The 12,696-nt window shown below is 40.3% G+C and overlaps 1 protein-coding gene across 11 annotated transcripts in view; it reads left to right on the plus strand.

The window, feature by feature from the left end:
• The window catches only part of SDK1 (sidekick cell adhesion molecule 1), a 367,601-nt gene that overhangs the window by 213,892 nt on the left and 141,013 nt on the right, over window positions 1–12,696 (plus strand). For all 11 annotated transcript variants that reach the window (XM_021412024.1, XM_021412018.1, XM_021412020.1 and 8 more), the window contains 3 exons: window positions 3,105–3,216; window positions 4,149–4,339; window positions 12,077–12,160. In XM_021412024.1, coding sequence (XP_021267699.1) covers window positions 3,105–3,216; window positions 4,149–4,339; window positions 12,077–12,160 — 387 coding nt within the window. The remainder of the gene's footprint in view (window positions 1–3,104; window positions 3,217–4,148; window positions 4,340–12,076; window positions 12,161–12,696) is intronic.

Consider the following 12,696-nt stretch of genomic DNA (forward strand, 5'->3'; position numbering starts at 1 on the left):
CACTAATAATTACAGGGTGTCTAAGGAGGTGGTTTAGAAGCAAAGGAAAGACTGGAAATACTGTGAGGGTTGTGGGTAAAACAGGTACAGTATAAAATAAAGCAAGGAGCCTTTCCTGAAGAAAACTCTGTTTGGATCAGGACTTTTGCCTGTGGCAGTCCTCTGTCCAGCCTTCTATTAAGGACTAGAATCAGATTAAGAGCACATCCCTTAAGTGACCGTCAGTGCCTTTCAGCCTTGTCTCTGCAGCTTCCTGCAAGTTCCCCAGACTTGTTATGTCTCATAGTTAGACATCCCTAGGCTGCACTTCTGGGGTCAGTGTTCTTTCCCTAATATTGCTCTGGGGAAGAGAAGGGGTTCAGAAAGCAGATAGAAAAGAAAGATCTTTTATTTCAGAGAAGGTAAAGGTGATTGGGAATGGTGGTCCCCTGACAGCAGGTTCGTCTCACTATGGCTGTATGTTCTTGCATTCATTCATACTGCTCTCATGTTTCAGTGTCTTTAATAAATATTTCCTAATGGACAGGAATCTGAGAAGTTGAAGCTCAATCATTAAAATAAAAGATACGTGGGAAATTGAGCAGCCTTTTAATAACGTGAAATATCTATGGGGGACCACAGTCTGAAGTCCGATTTGCTGCATCACATCATGGGAACCAAATCACAGTGTTAGTCCTCGTTCAATGAGGAGCCTGGCTGCTCTGCCTTTCCAGCCTGTGGATTTCTTACAAAAAGATGGAAGGATAGGGTGGGCACCCAGACCCCATGTTACAGCCCTATTGAGACTATTACCATAAAGCAAGACCAAATTCCCCCTTTGGTACACTGACCCACCACAAAACAAAACTGCAGGCTGTACTCTGCACAGATAGCTCTGGGAATGTCCTGGTTGCATCTTATTTGGCAGGATTGGGCCAGAGTGAGTTACTGCAACAGAATTCTTTGTGCTGCAGAGGGAAACTTGAGCTGTCTTGAATTTGAAATAGCGATATGTGTGCTGTCTAGGTGCTGTTTAGATAATACTTTGAAATTTTTATTTTTTTTTTAATATATGCTTGTTACATTGGCAGCTGACCTTTGTATGATTTCACTTAGAATCCAAGCGCTAGCTGCTTTGGTGAGCTCTCGGTATCACATCTGTTCACCCATTCAAAATTGTTATCAAAAGACTGCTTTAAATAGATTTGTTTCAGGGATGGTATGAAATGAAAATAAGCACATGCTTTGTTTAGATCCTTGTTATGGTTTTTAATAAAGTCAAAGAAACCTTACGTTTTCCTGGTTGCAGGCAGAGGAAAGTGCTCTTTTATTTCCCCTGCTTATCTGCTTGCTGCACAAAGAGCCTTTCCCATGGGGTGAACTCCTAGAAGTTACAACAAAGCTGGCTTCTGTTCCTGGGTTGTTTTTAGTATGGTTGAGCCATTCTTCGGGGGAGCTGATAAGCCGAACAAGTGGTTTTCCTCTTTTCCAGATGAAGATAAGAAATTATCATTGCCAAATTAGTAACTTGTTTGTTGCTCTTTTAGCATTTACTGTTGTAAACCTTCATCTTGTGCACAAGTAGTGGTGAGCAGTAATGCTGAGGTTGTTTCTTCCCATCAGTAACAAGTTGCTGATCTGATTGGCACTTGGTTTATACTTTTTCAGTTCCTACCTGGAACATTCCACCACAGAAATCTTCAGAAAGCAGATTTGCTACCCGGTAATGTCTTATTTCCAGGAATACTGAGGAGCAGAACTAAAATCTGCTGAAAACTTGCTTGTTGAGATGCCATGCAAGTTGTATACGTATGCTGTGTCAGGTCAATAGAGCGTATTTATGGGAAGAAACAAGTATACATTTGTCAGTTCCTTAAGCCCTTTGATGTTTGAATTTATCCAGGTGTGCAGGTGGTATTCTTAGCATTTCAACGTTGTACTGTACGCTTTCATCTCCCTTAGTACGCTATTTGCTATCAGTTACAAAAGAGTCAAAAGGCCAGAATTTGGTCCTTGAGCAATTCAGAGATCTCCTGACCTTGTGACTTCTGAGCCCCATTACCAACAACTTTAACTATCTAAGAAGGGAAACAGAATGTTGAACAGCTTTCGGCACGCTGGTTTTTCGATAAGCAAAGAATTTTCTATCCGTTTGCTATTATTTAGGGCAAAATCATAAAAGAGGACATCAGGGTTTGCCAATTTCCCATTCTGCTTACCAGCTAAGAGGCATGGGGGAGCCTCCCTTGCAGAAGACATCTGATGAATTGGATTGGATTTGCATCAATTTAGTTTTACTTTCATTACTTTTCTCTAATTTACTTATTGGATTCTGTATCTTTAGAAATTTTTATTGCTCTCTCATTCAAGCTAAAAAATAGCTAATTTTTCTTTTCCAAATGAGTTGCTTGAAGCAAAGTACCTATGAATACATGGATATTTTAATTCACTTACTAAATGTATACAGAGAAAATTTACAAGCAGCCTTTTTACCATTTTTAAGCGTCTGCTGACTGTTGCATAAGCTAAATTATTTACAGTACGATGCCTCACAAAAGAGGAGCAGATTTAGGTTATTTACTTGCCTGATAAGAAAAGGGGATTGAAGTTGCTGCGATATGCTGCTTTGTTAATTTTATATTTGTTCCCCAGTGTGTAAAATCTTTTTAAAGAACTAACATGAGTACTGGGAGACTCTTTTGAAATAGCGTGGAAGTGCTAAGATTAAACAAAACATGAAACGGTCTTAAAAATATAAGTCAGCAAGTGCTTGATAAAAATAAAAACGCTCAACAATAGAAAACCTTTAGGACGCTTAATTTATTTGCTCTCTATTTGAGAGCGGCCTCTGCACTCCGTCTGGGAGTAGTTCTGTGAGTTGTGTGTGTTTTGAATGATACCAAGCTGGGGGTATTGAAACAGTGTGTTTGTACAGTATAATGAAAGCCATCGACAGCGGTCGTGCTGAAGATCTCCCTTTAATGAGGAGATTAAAATCCACGGGGAGGTTGAAGAGTGAAATTTGCAGCTGTGTCGCTTGACAAGATCCTTTACCTGAGACGTTTCGGTCCTCGCTGTTCGCGGGTGTGCGGGACACTCACGAGCGGCTCTCTCTGCCCACACAGGTGCCACGGATCCATCGGACACCGCGGCTCCCGTCATCGTCATCCCTCCGCAGAACACGAGCGTTGTGGCGGGGAGCAGCGAGGTCACGTTGGAATGCGTGGCCAGTGCAAGGTATTGTAAAAGCAGAGGGGTTGTGAGCGGCTGATTTTAATGCCCCGTCCTTTACCGGAAAGAACATGGGATGTTCTTTACATTCTTTATTATTCTAATGGTTGAAGCAGAATGCAGCGTGTCCCTTGCTCTTCAAAGTAACCTTATGAATAATCTTATTTGTCCGACATTACTGAATTAAACTTCGATTATTTTTTTTTTTTTGGCAAAAAGAGAATGTAGGCAGAGTTACTTTCCCACCTGTTGCTTACCCAGTAAAGACAAGAATAGTGTTGTGCCGTCAGCAAATATTATCTTACAGAAATAATTATGTTTCAGTTAAGTAATATTTCAGTTGTATTGCATATTGACATGGAAGCTGATAGCGTTTAAATCAACAGACTGTGCTTCCTAGTAAATAAATTAGGAAAGATCTCTTATGGAGTAATTTAATACAGATGTTCTTAGTTTACAGTGATTATTGCTCGACTGTTCATAATGCACCGTAACATAGAGTTCTCAGCATTTGTTCTGTGCATGTGGCTGTTTCTACTGCGTTCTGGAGGGAGTGAATAGTTGAGGTCTCCAGCTGATAGGAAGACCAGCTGATTTACATTCTCCTCCGAGGGCAGAGATGTTCTTGATATGGTTAATATTTTCCTGGTAATTGAGTTATAATGAAAGCACTTCCCATGCAGCTGATTCACATAACAATATTTACTTCTTTTGCTTAGAGAAATCAAATTATTCGTACTTAACTTCTATTGCTGTATCAATTAGCTGTACTTGCATAATGCCACTTGAATAGTCTGTAGTTGAGGTGTAAAAGTTATGTATGCATTTACTTCTCAATAGCCAACGTCGGAGATAGAGGGAGCTTTATAATCCGTGTATAACTGCAGACAAGATTATTCTGTAATATGTTTTATTGTATTTTTTTTTAACCTCGGTAGGCCTGTTGAGAGACTAAGCATAATGTGGAAGAGAAATGGAATGAAAATAACCAGTGGAATTAGCAGTTTTGGGAGGCGCCTCACGATCACCAACCCAACCTCTGCTGACGTTGGGATGTACTTCTGTGAAGCAAAACTGAGAGACAGCGCGGAGGAACCAGCGAGAGCAAAAGCCTTCATTTCTCTAATGGGTAATTCTCATGGCAGTGTGTTTTTTAGTAAAACAGGCTCTGGACTGAGGTCTAGCAGGAAATAAAATTGGTATTTTAATATTTTGTTGACCTTACATTTGAACCTTTCTTCAGAGAACAGAACAAAAAGGGTAGAAGGGGGTTGTCTTCCAAATTAATTCAGCTGTTCCTCCCCATTAATGTAAATTCATCAAACAGATATTTTTAAACATGGATCTGATTCTGAATCCCTTGTGAAACTATACATTTAATCAGAAGTTGGGGAAACACAGTAGTAAAATCCCTACTGGGCAGCTTCCACATCTTGGCTTTTAGCTGCATTAAATCCTGATTAACTCCCGGCTTGCTTACATCTAGTTTTAATATGGCAAGTGCCTGTATTTCTGAAAGAAGCCTTTCAGGAGCTCTGCTATGCATCGTCTGTCGCAAGAGCTGGTCAGGGGGCCAAGGACATCCCTGGGCACACAGGCAGGCAGACATCTTTACTGAGGTGACAAAAGGGAGAGGGAAATAACACTAAAATCAGTGCTGCGTGCTGGACTTCCAACTCCAAGGGAAGCTTTGGGCTTATGATTTTTAAGGGGACGTTCAGCCAGTCTTGATGGAGGGATGGACCTGTTTCCACCATCACCTCTCTGCTGGAATTTTGCTGGAGCAGGGAGGTTGTCATTTGAAAATGCAGTTATCGTGTATGTCATGTTCTGACACAGCAGTACAAAGGAGCGCGCTGGACACAGTGTAGAGTTTTTTTTAGGATTTTTAGGATAAAAGAGACGTTTTGGAACAGTAAGCCAGAGCTGATTGTGTCAAGTCTGGCTTTTATCTAATAGTCACAGAAGCAACTGTGCGAGTGTCCCGGACAGGTTATTGCTCTGGCAGTGATACAGGTGTCGGTGTTGATCAGAATTCATGCCCATGCATTTCTGTAGAGCACTGCAGAGCGAATTCAGCACGCGATCCTTTACTCTCCTTCCGACTTCAGAAAATACAATTTTAAAGACTGTGCTGTGTGGTCTGTTTTCTGCTAAAGCAATTTAAAGTGGTTTATGCTTAATGAGAAAACAGCTCTTCCCTCTACAAAGCTGTGCTCCGGGTTCATTTGTAGCACTGAGTCTCTGTTGTATTTATCACCTACTGGGTGAAGTTTGGTTCCAGTCCTTTTTCTTTATACTCTGTTTCTTAGAATTATTGCTTTGCAGCTTCCCTGCCCCTTAAGGAGCAGAGACAGATTTCACTGACTTATGGTTTTGGTTTAAACTCTCCTATATTCATAAGATTTTATTGTAACTAGTTTAATTTTGCTGCTGTGGTGTCAGATCCAGCCTAATGCAGTACTTAAAGCAGCCTCTCGGTTAAGGTAGAAGATTCTTAAATACAGTTACAATAAAAGCAAGCAGCAATCATTGGGGAATCATATTAAAATAGAAACACTGCCTTTATTTAGTAGCTTATCTGCTCTCTTATTTTTAGATGTTTTATTTATTTCTTATCCAATTTTAGGGGGCTGTCAGGGAATGAAGTTATGAAAAGGCCTGTAGATAAGAACAAGCAGATGAAAGAAAGCAGAAACAAATTGGTTACCCATTACTTTTATTTCCTTCTGATGGAACAAGACACTTCAGTTGCAGGTGTTTACTCAATGTGTCAGCAAAGCCTGGAAGATTTCTTTATTTATGAGTTTCTTTCTAGTGCTGGGGGATGGATCTCTAATTCTAAACAGGAAGCCAAATCAAAGGATTAATAGTTAATGCATAACTTTCATTCAGCCTTAGAATTCCTGAATGGATCCGGCCATAGTTTAATTAATCAAGAGATGGGTTCTAGGGGGCAGTACAGGCAGGATTCAAACCTAAGCATTCTTGGAGTGTATCCATCGTTCCTGAGTCTCTGCGAGTACTGCTCCAACAGGCTATGCTCGTTCATTTGCATACGTAACGCATTTATCAAGTGTGCACATGAGTAGTGACCTGATAATGAGCTGCACTTCATTGGTGAATAATACAGCATGGACTAAATAAGGGGTCTTGACTATTGGAAAAATGAAATTGTGGTGGTAGAAGAGGTTTGTTTTGAAAACAATTTGGAAAAGTCAAATAGAGACCCTCGGTAGGTGGTAATAAGAGCTTTGGTGGATTGGTGGAACGAGAATTTTTGCTATTAACAGGTAGAATAGAGTTGGCGATAAAAAGATGCATCAAAGATATCACAGACATTGAGTTCATCGTGGCTTTTATATTTATTTATTTTGCAAATATGTAAATTTTTGCCTTTCATAACAAAGGAAAATAACACTGTGATAGTTGACAAGAGCTGTATTAAAAAACAGTGGAACTTAGAACAAAGGCACGTACCCAGTTCAAATTACTATTTGTGACCTAGAATATTATTTCCGAATATTTCTGAGAGCACATCTCAGTTTTTTTAATTAAAATCACACTAACATTTGAAAAAAACCTCCATGTCTAGTACTGTAGAGTAGTACTGCATGAGCAAGGAGAACAGCCTGTGGGTCGCACTGCAGTTCCTTCTGGATGTGGCAGAAAGCCTCCTGACATCTTCATATTGTTCCAGCAAAGATAAACCGAGGTGGTTCCAAACTCTGGTTTTATTAGCTGCAGTTGTTATAAATTTTTAAAGGGTAGCATGTTCCTCAGTTGGCAGAGTAGCAGTTTGGGGAAGATTTGTTGCAGATTAGATAAGAGCGCATTTGTTTTATCGCTAACAGTTTGAAGATTAAGGAATTTAAGGAGTCTACTCGTGAGCAAACCAATTTGAAGACTGAACTAATCTCAAATTCTTTTGCTCCTGTTCTGCAAGTTCTGTTATTGACAAACTGCAATCACTATTTTTAAATGATTGTTCTGTGGGAAATTATGAATTTCAGGAGCTCAGAAGAACACAAGAACGATACTGCTCTTTAAGTCAGAGGCAGTCAGAAAGTAAAATCCCACAAGGGGATTTCAGGGATGTCCAGCTCCGTCTGTGACGTTCATGAGAAGTTCCTGTTCTCTCGGTTCTGCAAACAGATGTGTTCCCTGGGTTGTTACAGGATTTTAGAACGCACAACAGCAGCTGGCAGCAGTGGAGTTGGTCATACCACAGTTTCCCAGATGTTTTTCCTGCATCAGGATTTTTCCTGTAGCTGAGAACATGCAAAGCACAGAGGAAGAAACTAGGAGGAGCTTTTCATCTGCTTCTGTTTTAACTTTATATTCATGCAAAGAGAAATCCTGCTTCAAGGACTCTGCTATGCCCGCACGTTCCAGCACAGGCAGCCTGGCCTGCTGTCGAGAGTTGTGAACTTGGCTACCTATGGGGCACTCGCAGCTTTCCAGTTCCACTTCTTTATAGGATATTCACCAAATAAATTAGTTTATGCTAATATTAGAGAAAGGCTTCCATCTAAACATCTAAACATCAATTTTCCTCTTCAATATGCAGGCTTGAATTTGAGTGAAGCAGGAATTTCAGCTCTGGAGGAGCCCCTGGGGCTTTCTCTGTTCTTTCTGACTTTCATGTATGTATCTAGCATTAGGACACACATCTCCAATGCAGCTTGAAGGGTATGTAATGGATGCTGACTGCTATCTTTTGAATGTTAAAATCAGTGACCATGTAACTCTGCGTGAGGGAAGTTAGAACAGTATCACATTTTGCAGGCTCCCAGGGGCTTTGCAGAGCTGCTATCTTTTCAATGATGTCTGTAGTGCAAAAAAAAAAAAAAAAAAACCAACACCAAAACACCCTTAAACCTTCAACAACTATTAAAAGCATGCATTTATATTCAAATATTCGTTTTCCCCTTTGGCTGTACTTGATCTTTTAGTTAAGATCACTCAAACACCAATACAATATCTGAACAGCGTAGTATCTGTTTCTTTCAGTCTGAGATGTGACCCCTCTCACTGCGTAGGATGCTGCACTGCCAGTGGGGTGAACTCGGTGTAATAGGTCCTTTCCTCTTCCAACTATTGTGATTCTATAATTTAACTCAAGTGTTTGACCTGATACCGACAGAATACTGTCATTCCTAGAAATTGCTGTGTCTTGGGACCTGTGTCTGGCATGTTATATAGTTTGGAAGACATTGTAATTTCACCGCATGCATTAAATTTCAACACGTGATTATTTTCACCTGCGACAATAAATGTTCAAATTCGCCCTGTGATTCAAACCAAGCCTTATAAATATGTAATAGAGTCATTTATACAGACGACCAGAATACCCTTTCAGAGCGCCATCTGACCCCTCCAAATACTGCTGCAGTTTTATGGCCTCTTTCTGAAAGTTATTCACCAGGTGGTGCATAGAACCCAAATGCAGACTCTGGGAATTTTTCACTGGTAGCTTATGCTGGGCCTACAGCCCTTCAGGCACACTCCTGGTGTGCAGATCGTACATCTGGCTCGTCTAAAATGTCAGGGGGCTAGATCTTGGTGCTCTGTGACCTGGAACTAGAGCCACTTTGCCTTAATTTCTTCTATAGTCTGACTTCAGTTGAAGCCACAGACCCTCACTACCCAATAGCAAAACCAGCACACTGGAGCCTGCAAAGGACCTTCTGAGCACTTGTGGTGCTAGCACAAGGGGCATGCGTATGGATAAGGAGCACAGCTTGCATGGAGACCACTGCTCCATATCACTCAAAGCCCTAAGGGTATACCTGCACCAATACTGTTGTGATTCTCTCTTCCCAAGACGAATTTTCCATGCATGTTAGACTGAGGATGTTGCAGCACTATTGTCCATAGGCATTCTAGATCTTCCAGAATTCCCTTACAGATTAGCGCTGTCTTGCAGTCCAGGCTTATCTCTAATTCCAGGCAGCTTCTGTTCACTAAAATTCAGTACACTGTGAGTCTGCTTCTGGAAGCATTTCTGTGTCTGTGCTCATCACCTTAAAGTAACATCTGACAACTCTGTGTGCAGTTCTTGCCTTAGTCTCTACCCCTCTTTCACCAGTGATAGTATTTGGCCAACTTCCAGCTGCTAGAGCTCAGTTCAGCAGGCTTTACTGTAAGGGAAAATCTGGATCTGGTCTTGAAGAAGACTGGAAGCCACATCTATTGGCAGACCTGCACACTGAAAGTCCTCTGGGAATTGCCTGTGGCCTTTAGATTGCATTTTTCTGCTGTTCATGCCCTTCTTCTGCCTTGTTTGCTTCAATTTCCTCCTGCTTCTTTCAAAAAAGCTGATGTAAACCTTCCTTTTATAACATTACAGTCCTGTTTGCTAAGTGTCAGTTAGCAGTGGCTTGAGGTTCTTTGTCAGGCTATTCATTGCTTGACAAGCTCAAGTAAGCATGCCTTAATACAGTAAGTTTCTCTGAGGGCAGCATAAGAGCCGATATGGGATTTTAAGGAAGGAGCACAGACTGCAGGATAAGGTTTTGGGAGAGACACTGGGAAAACAGACTGCGTAAATATGCCAAGAGCTGTGCAACAGTAGTTCCTAAGGAGTGGTCTTGGAGTTACGAGTGTCTTTGAGGTCACGTTAAGGTGCTTTGCAGCTGAACTGCAGGCCCATGCTGGAGATAAATCTTCAAATTTATTACTGGTGTATGAATATATTGCTGATGTAGGAGAAAGTTTGAGAGCTGGCTGCTGTTGCCAGGTTTAAAAACTGACCTGTTAAGATCAGAGTGCCATATAGAAAGAGAAGGTGCAAGAGATGCATTCACTAACTCCCTAAAAGGGGGAAAATACTGACTGAGGAGGCATCTGTAGAAGAAGCCCAGAGCTAGAAGTGAATGTCTAGGTGCTAGGGGTATAGGTCTGGATGCTGTTTTTCTCCTTTGGGTGCTGGTTTGTCCACCTTTCCCCCCTGACTCCCCTCACAATCAAAAGAAATTGACGCAGAAGGAAAGAATCAAGTTTTATTTTAAGAGAGGTGGACAGATGGACGTGTGTGTGTGTATCCATAGACACTTGTCTATACAAGTAAGGAGACCAAAAGCTTGGAGATCAAAAATTCTGAAACGTGGAATGCAAGTAGAACATCAGACAAGACTTGAAGGATGGAGTGGGATGGAGGAGAATACTCAGAGTTAGAATGCACTTAGATGCACTGCAGAGGGCTCAGCAATGTAGATGATCAAACATGTCAAACGCTGCATGCCATCAGTGAATTTCAATTAAATGTTCGGCTTTCCAATTTGTTGTTTAGATTAATGCATGAGATCATATGCAATAAATCACAACTTATTATGTATGTTTATTAATAGCTTTATATTTAGGCAGTGAGGATCAATAATGTTAACACATGGATATTATTAGAATACCATAAATCACGCAGCTCATTTTATTGGTTTTCCTGGATAAATGAATATTCAGGCTATTTTGCAACCTCACCTCCTCCCCGTAAGATTTTGAAGACTGGTATTGATTGACTTTATTTGGAATGAATACAGAGCTGTAATCTCCATTGGTGCTCAAAAGAGGCCCCGATTCTGTACACTCAAGCAAGTATTTTATTGCAGTTAGCGGGAAGGAGTGCATTGCAGTGCTGGTGTTAACGATGTGTACCTGCCTGCTGATGTTCTGCTCTGTAAGATGAGGATGGCAACACATGCTGTGCTATAGGTGGAAGCAGGAGAAATAGGGGAGATTCGTGGGAAAAATTCATACAATTCTGTTTTAATTTACGAAAATACTGATGTTCTATCAGAAAAAACAAACGGCACATATGGTTGGGGAATAGATTTGAGAGAAGATCAGCTCAGATGACTTTGTTGTCACTTGCTACGTTCTTTCAAACATCCTTGATTTCCTTTAATTGAAAATACAATAGCTTGTTCTTACAAGCTACTCATATTGTCTTTTCTGTATTATCAGAAACTTAGCAGTGAGTTTGTCTGTGCTACAACAGAACTCTAGTTATAATCAAATAAAATGATTCTAAAAACAGTACTCGGATGATAATTACATCAAGTAGACTATGACAGTTTTTAGTTACCATGATGATTACTGCAACCTTAATGCCTATGGGACTTTGACACGATGCTCTTCAATTTTATGCTGCATAGAAGAAAGAGTAACATGACTGTATTCTGTAACATTTCAGGAATCTTGTCTTTGTTTAATTAAACGTCTAATATCTTTTCTTTAGTCCTGATAATAAAGTGTGGACTTTTATGATTATTGCTATAACTTCAATTAAAGCATTAAATCTGTTTGCTTTCAAGAAATAAAACAGTTGAGAAGAATTTTTTTTAATTATACAGCACTTATCCTCTGATGTCAGCTCTCTGACATGCTATGGCACTTTATTTGACATGCTTCATGCCTTCATGAGGTGGAATTCAGTTTAGATACTGAAGCAAACTATCCAATAAAACGCTATGTTGTAAATATAAACCTTTATAAACCTCTTGGGAAGGCCTTTCTGAATGAAGAATTAAAATGTTCCATGATTCAGACCTATAAAATGAAAAGTAGTCCCTGCTCTGAGTATTAATTTGCAGTGCAAAATGCTAAATCTTACCTAACATTGACTCGACGCTTTGGAATTCATACTCAGCAAAGCGAGAATTTGTTGGCTTTTTTATGATGCTTTTACTACCAAAAAAAAAAAAAAAATCCTCTAAGTAGAAACTCAGACCAACTAGACAGTTCATAATACACCATATTAAATAAAATGCGTGCAGAACCATCATATGAATGTCATTATGTCAGCATGTATTTTTCATTTTGCTGTGGGTTTCTCTGCTTACTTTTGTTTGTTTCCTCTGTTCTGAAGAACCACCATATTTTACTGCTGAGCCCGAGAGCGTGATTTTGGCTGAAGTGGAGAAAGATGTGGACATCCTGTGCCAAGCAATGGGTGAGTGTGCACAAGTATTTGAACTTGAGTGAAATATACATATATCCTGTACAGAAGAAAGCATCTTATATCTCCTTCTCATGCCTTGAGGCGTATGCATTACTGCTCGCTGTCTCAGATCCAGGTACAAGGTACGCAGAGGGCGTTTGTCCTTGGAAAATCTGCCCTTAATTGCTGCATAACCAACATTAGTCTTTGGAGCCCGTAGATTAGTTCAGGTAAAAGTATGGTTGTGGAAGCCATCGTTGCAATGCAAACAGTCATTATTTTCAGCAATTCAAACGTCCTCTTCTCTACACATTATGGAATTTCTATAGCTTCTGTCAGTAGCTCTGACATTTAAGGGTAGAGAAGAGTTCTGCAGGAGGACGAGTACAGGCGGTTTTTAATTGGCAAGTGTTTTAATTACATAAAGGCCTTCAGGTGTTAAAAATTCCACCTTAGACAAACTGCTGTTTAAGATTTAGTTCCAAAGGAATGGAAGCACATCCTATTTTAGCACTCCAGAAAGACAGGAGACATCATAGTGTTGTGAT

Source organism: Numida meleagris, chromosome 13, assembly GCF_002078875.1.
Source record: "Numida meleagris isolate 19003 breed g44 Domestic line chromosome 13, NumMel1.0, whole genome shotgun sequence".
NCBI classification, from domain to species: Eukaryota; Metazoa; Chordata; class Aves; order Galliformes; family Numididae; genus Numida; species Numida meleagris.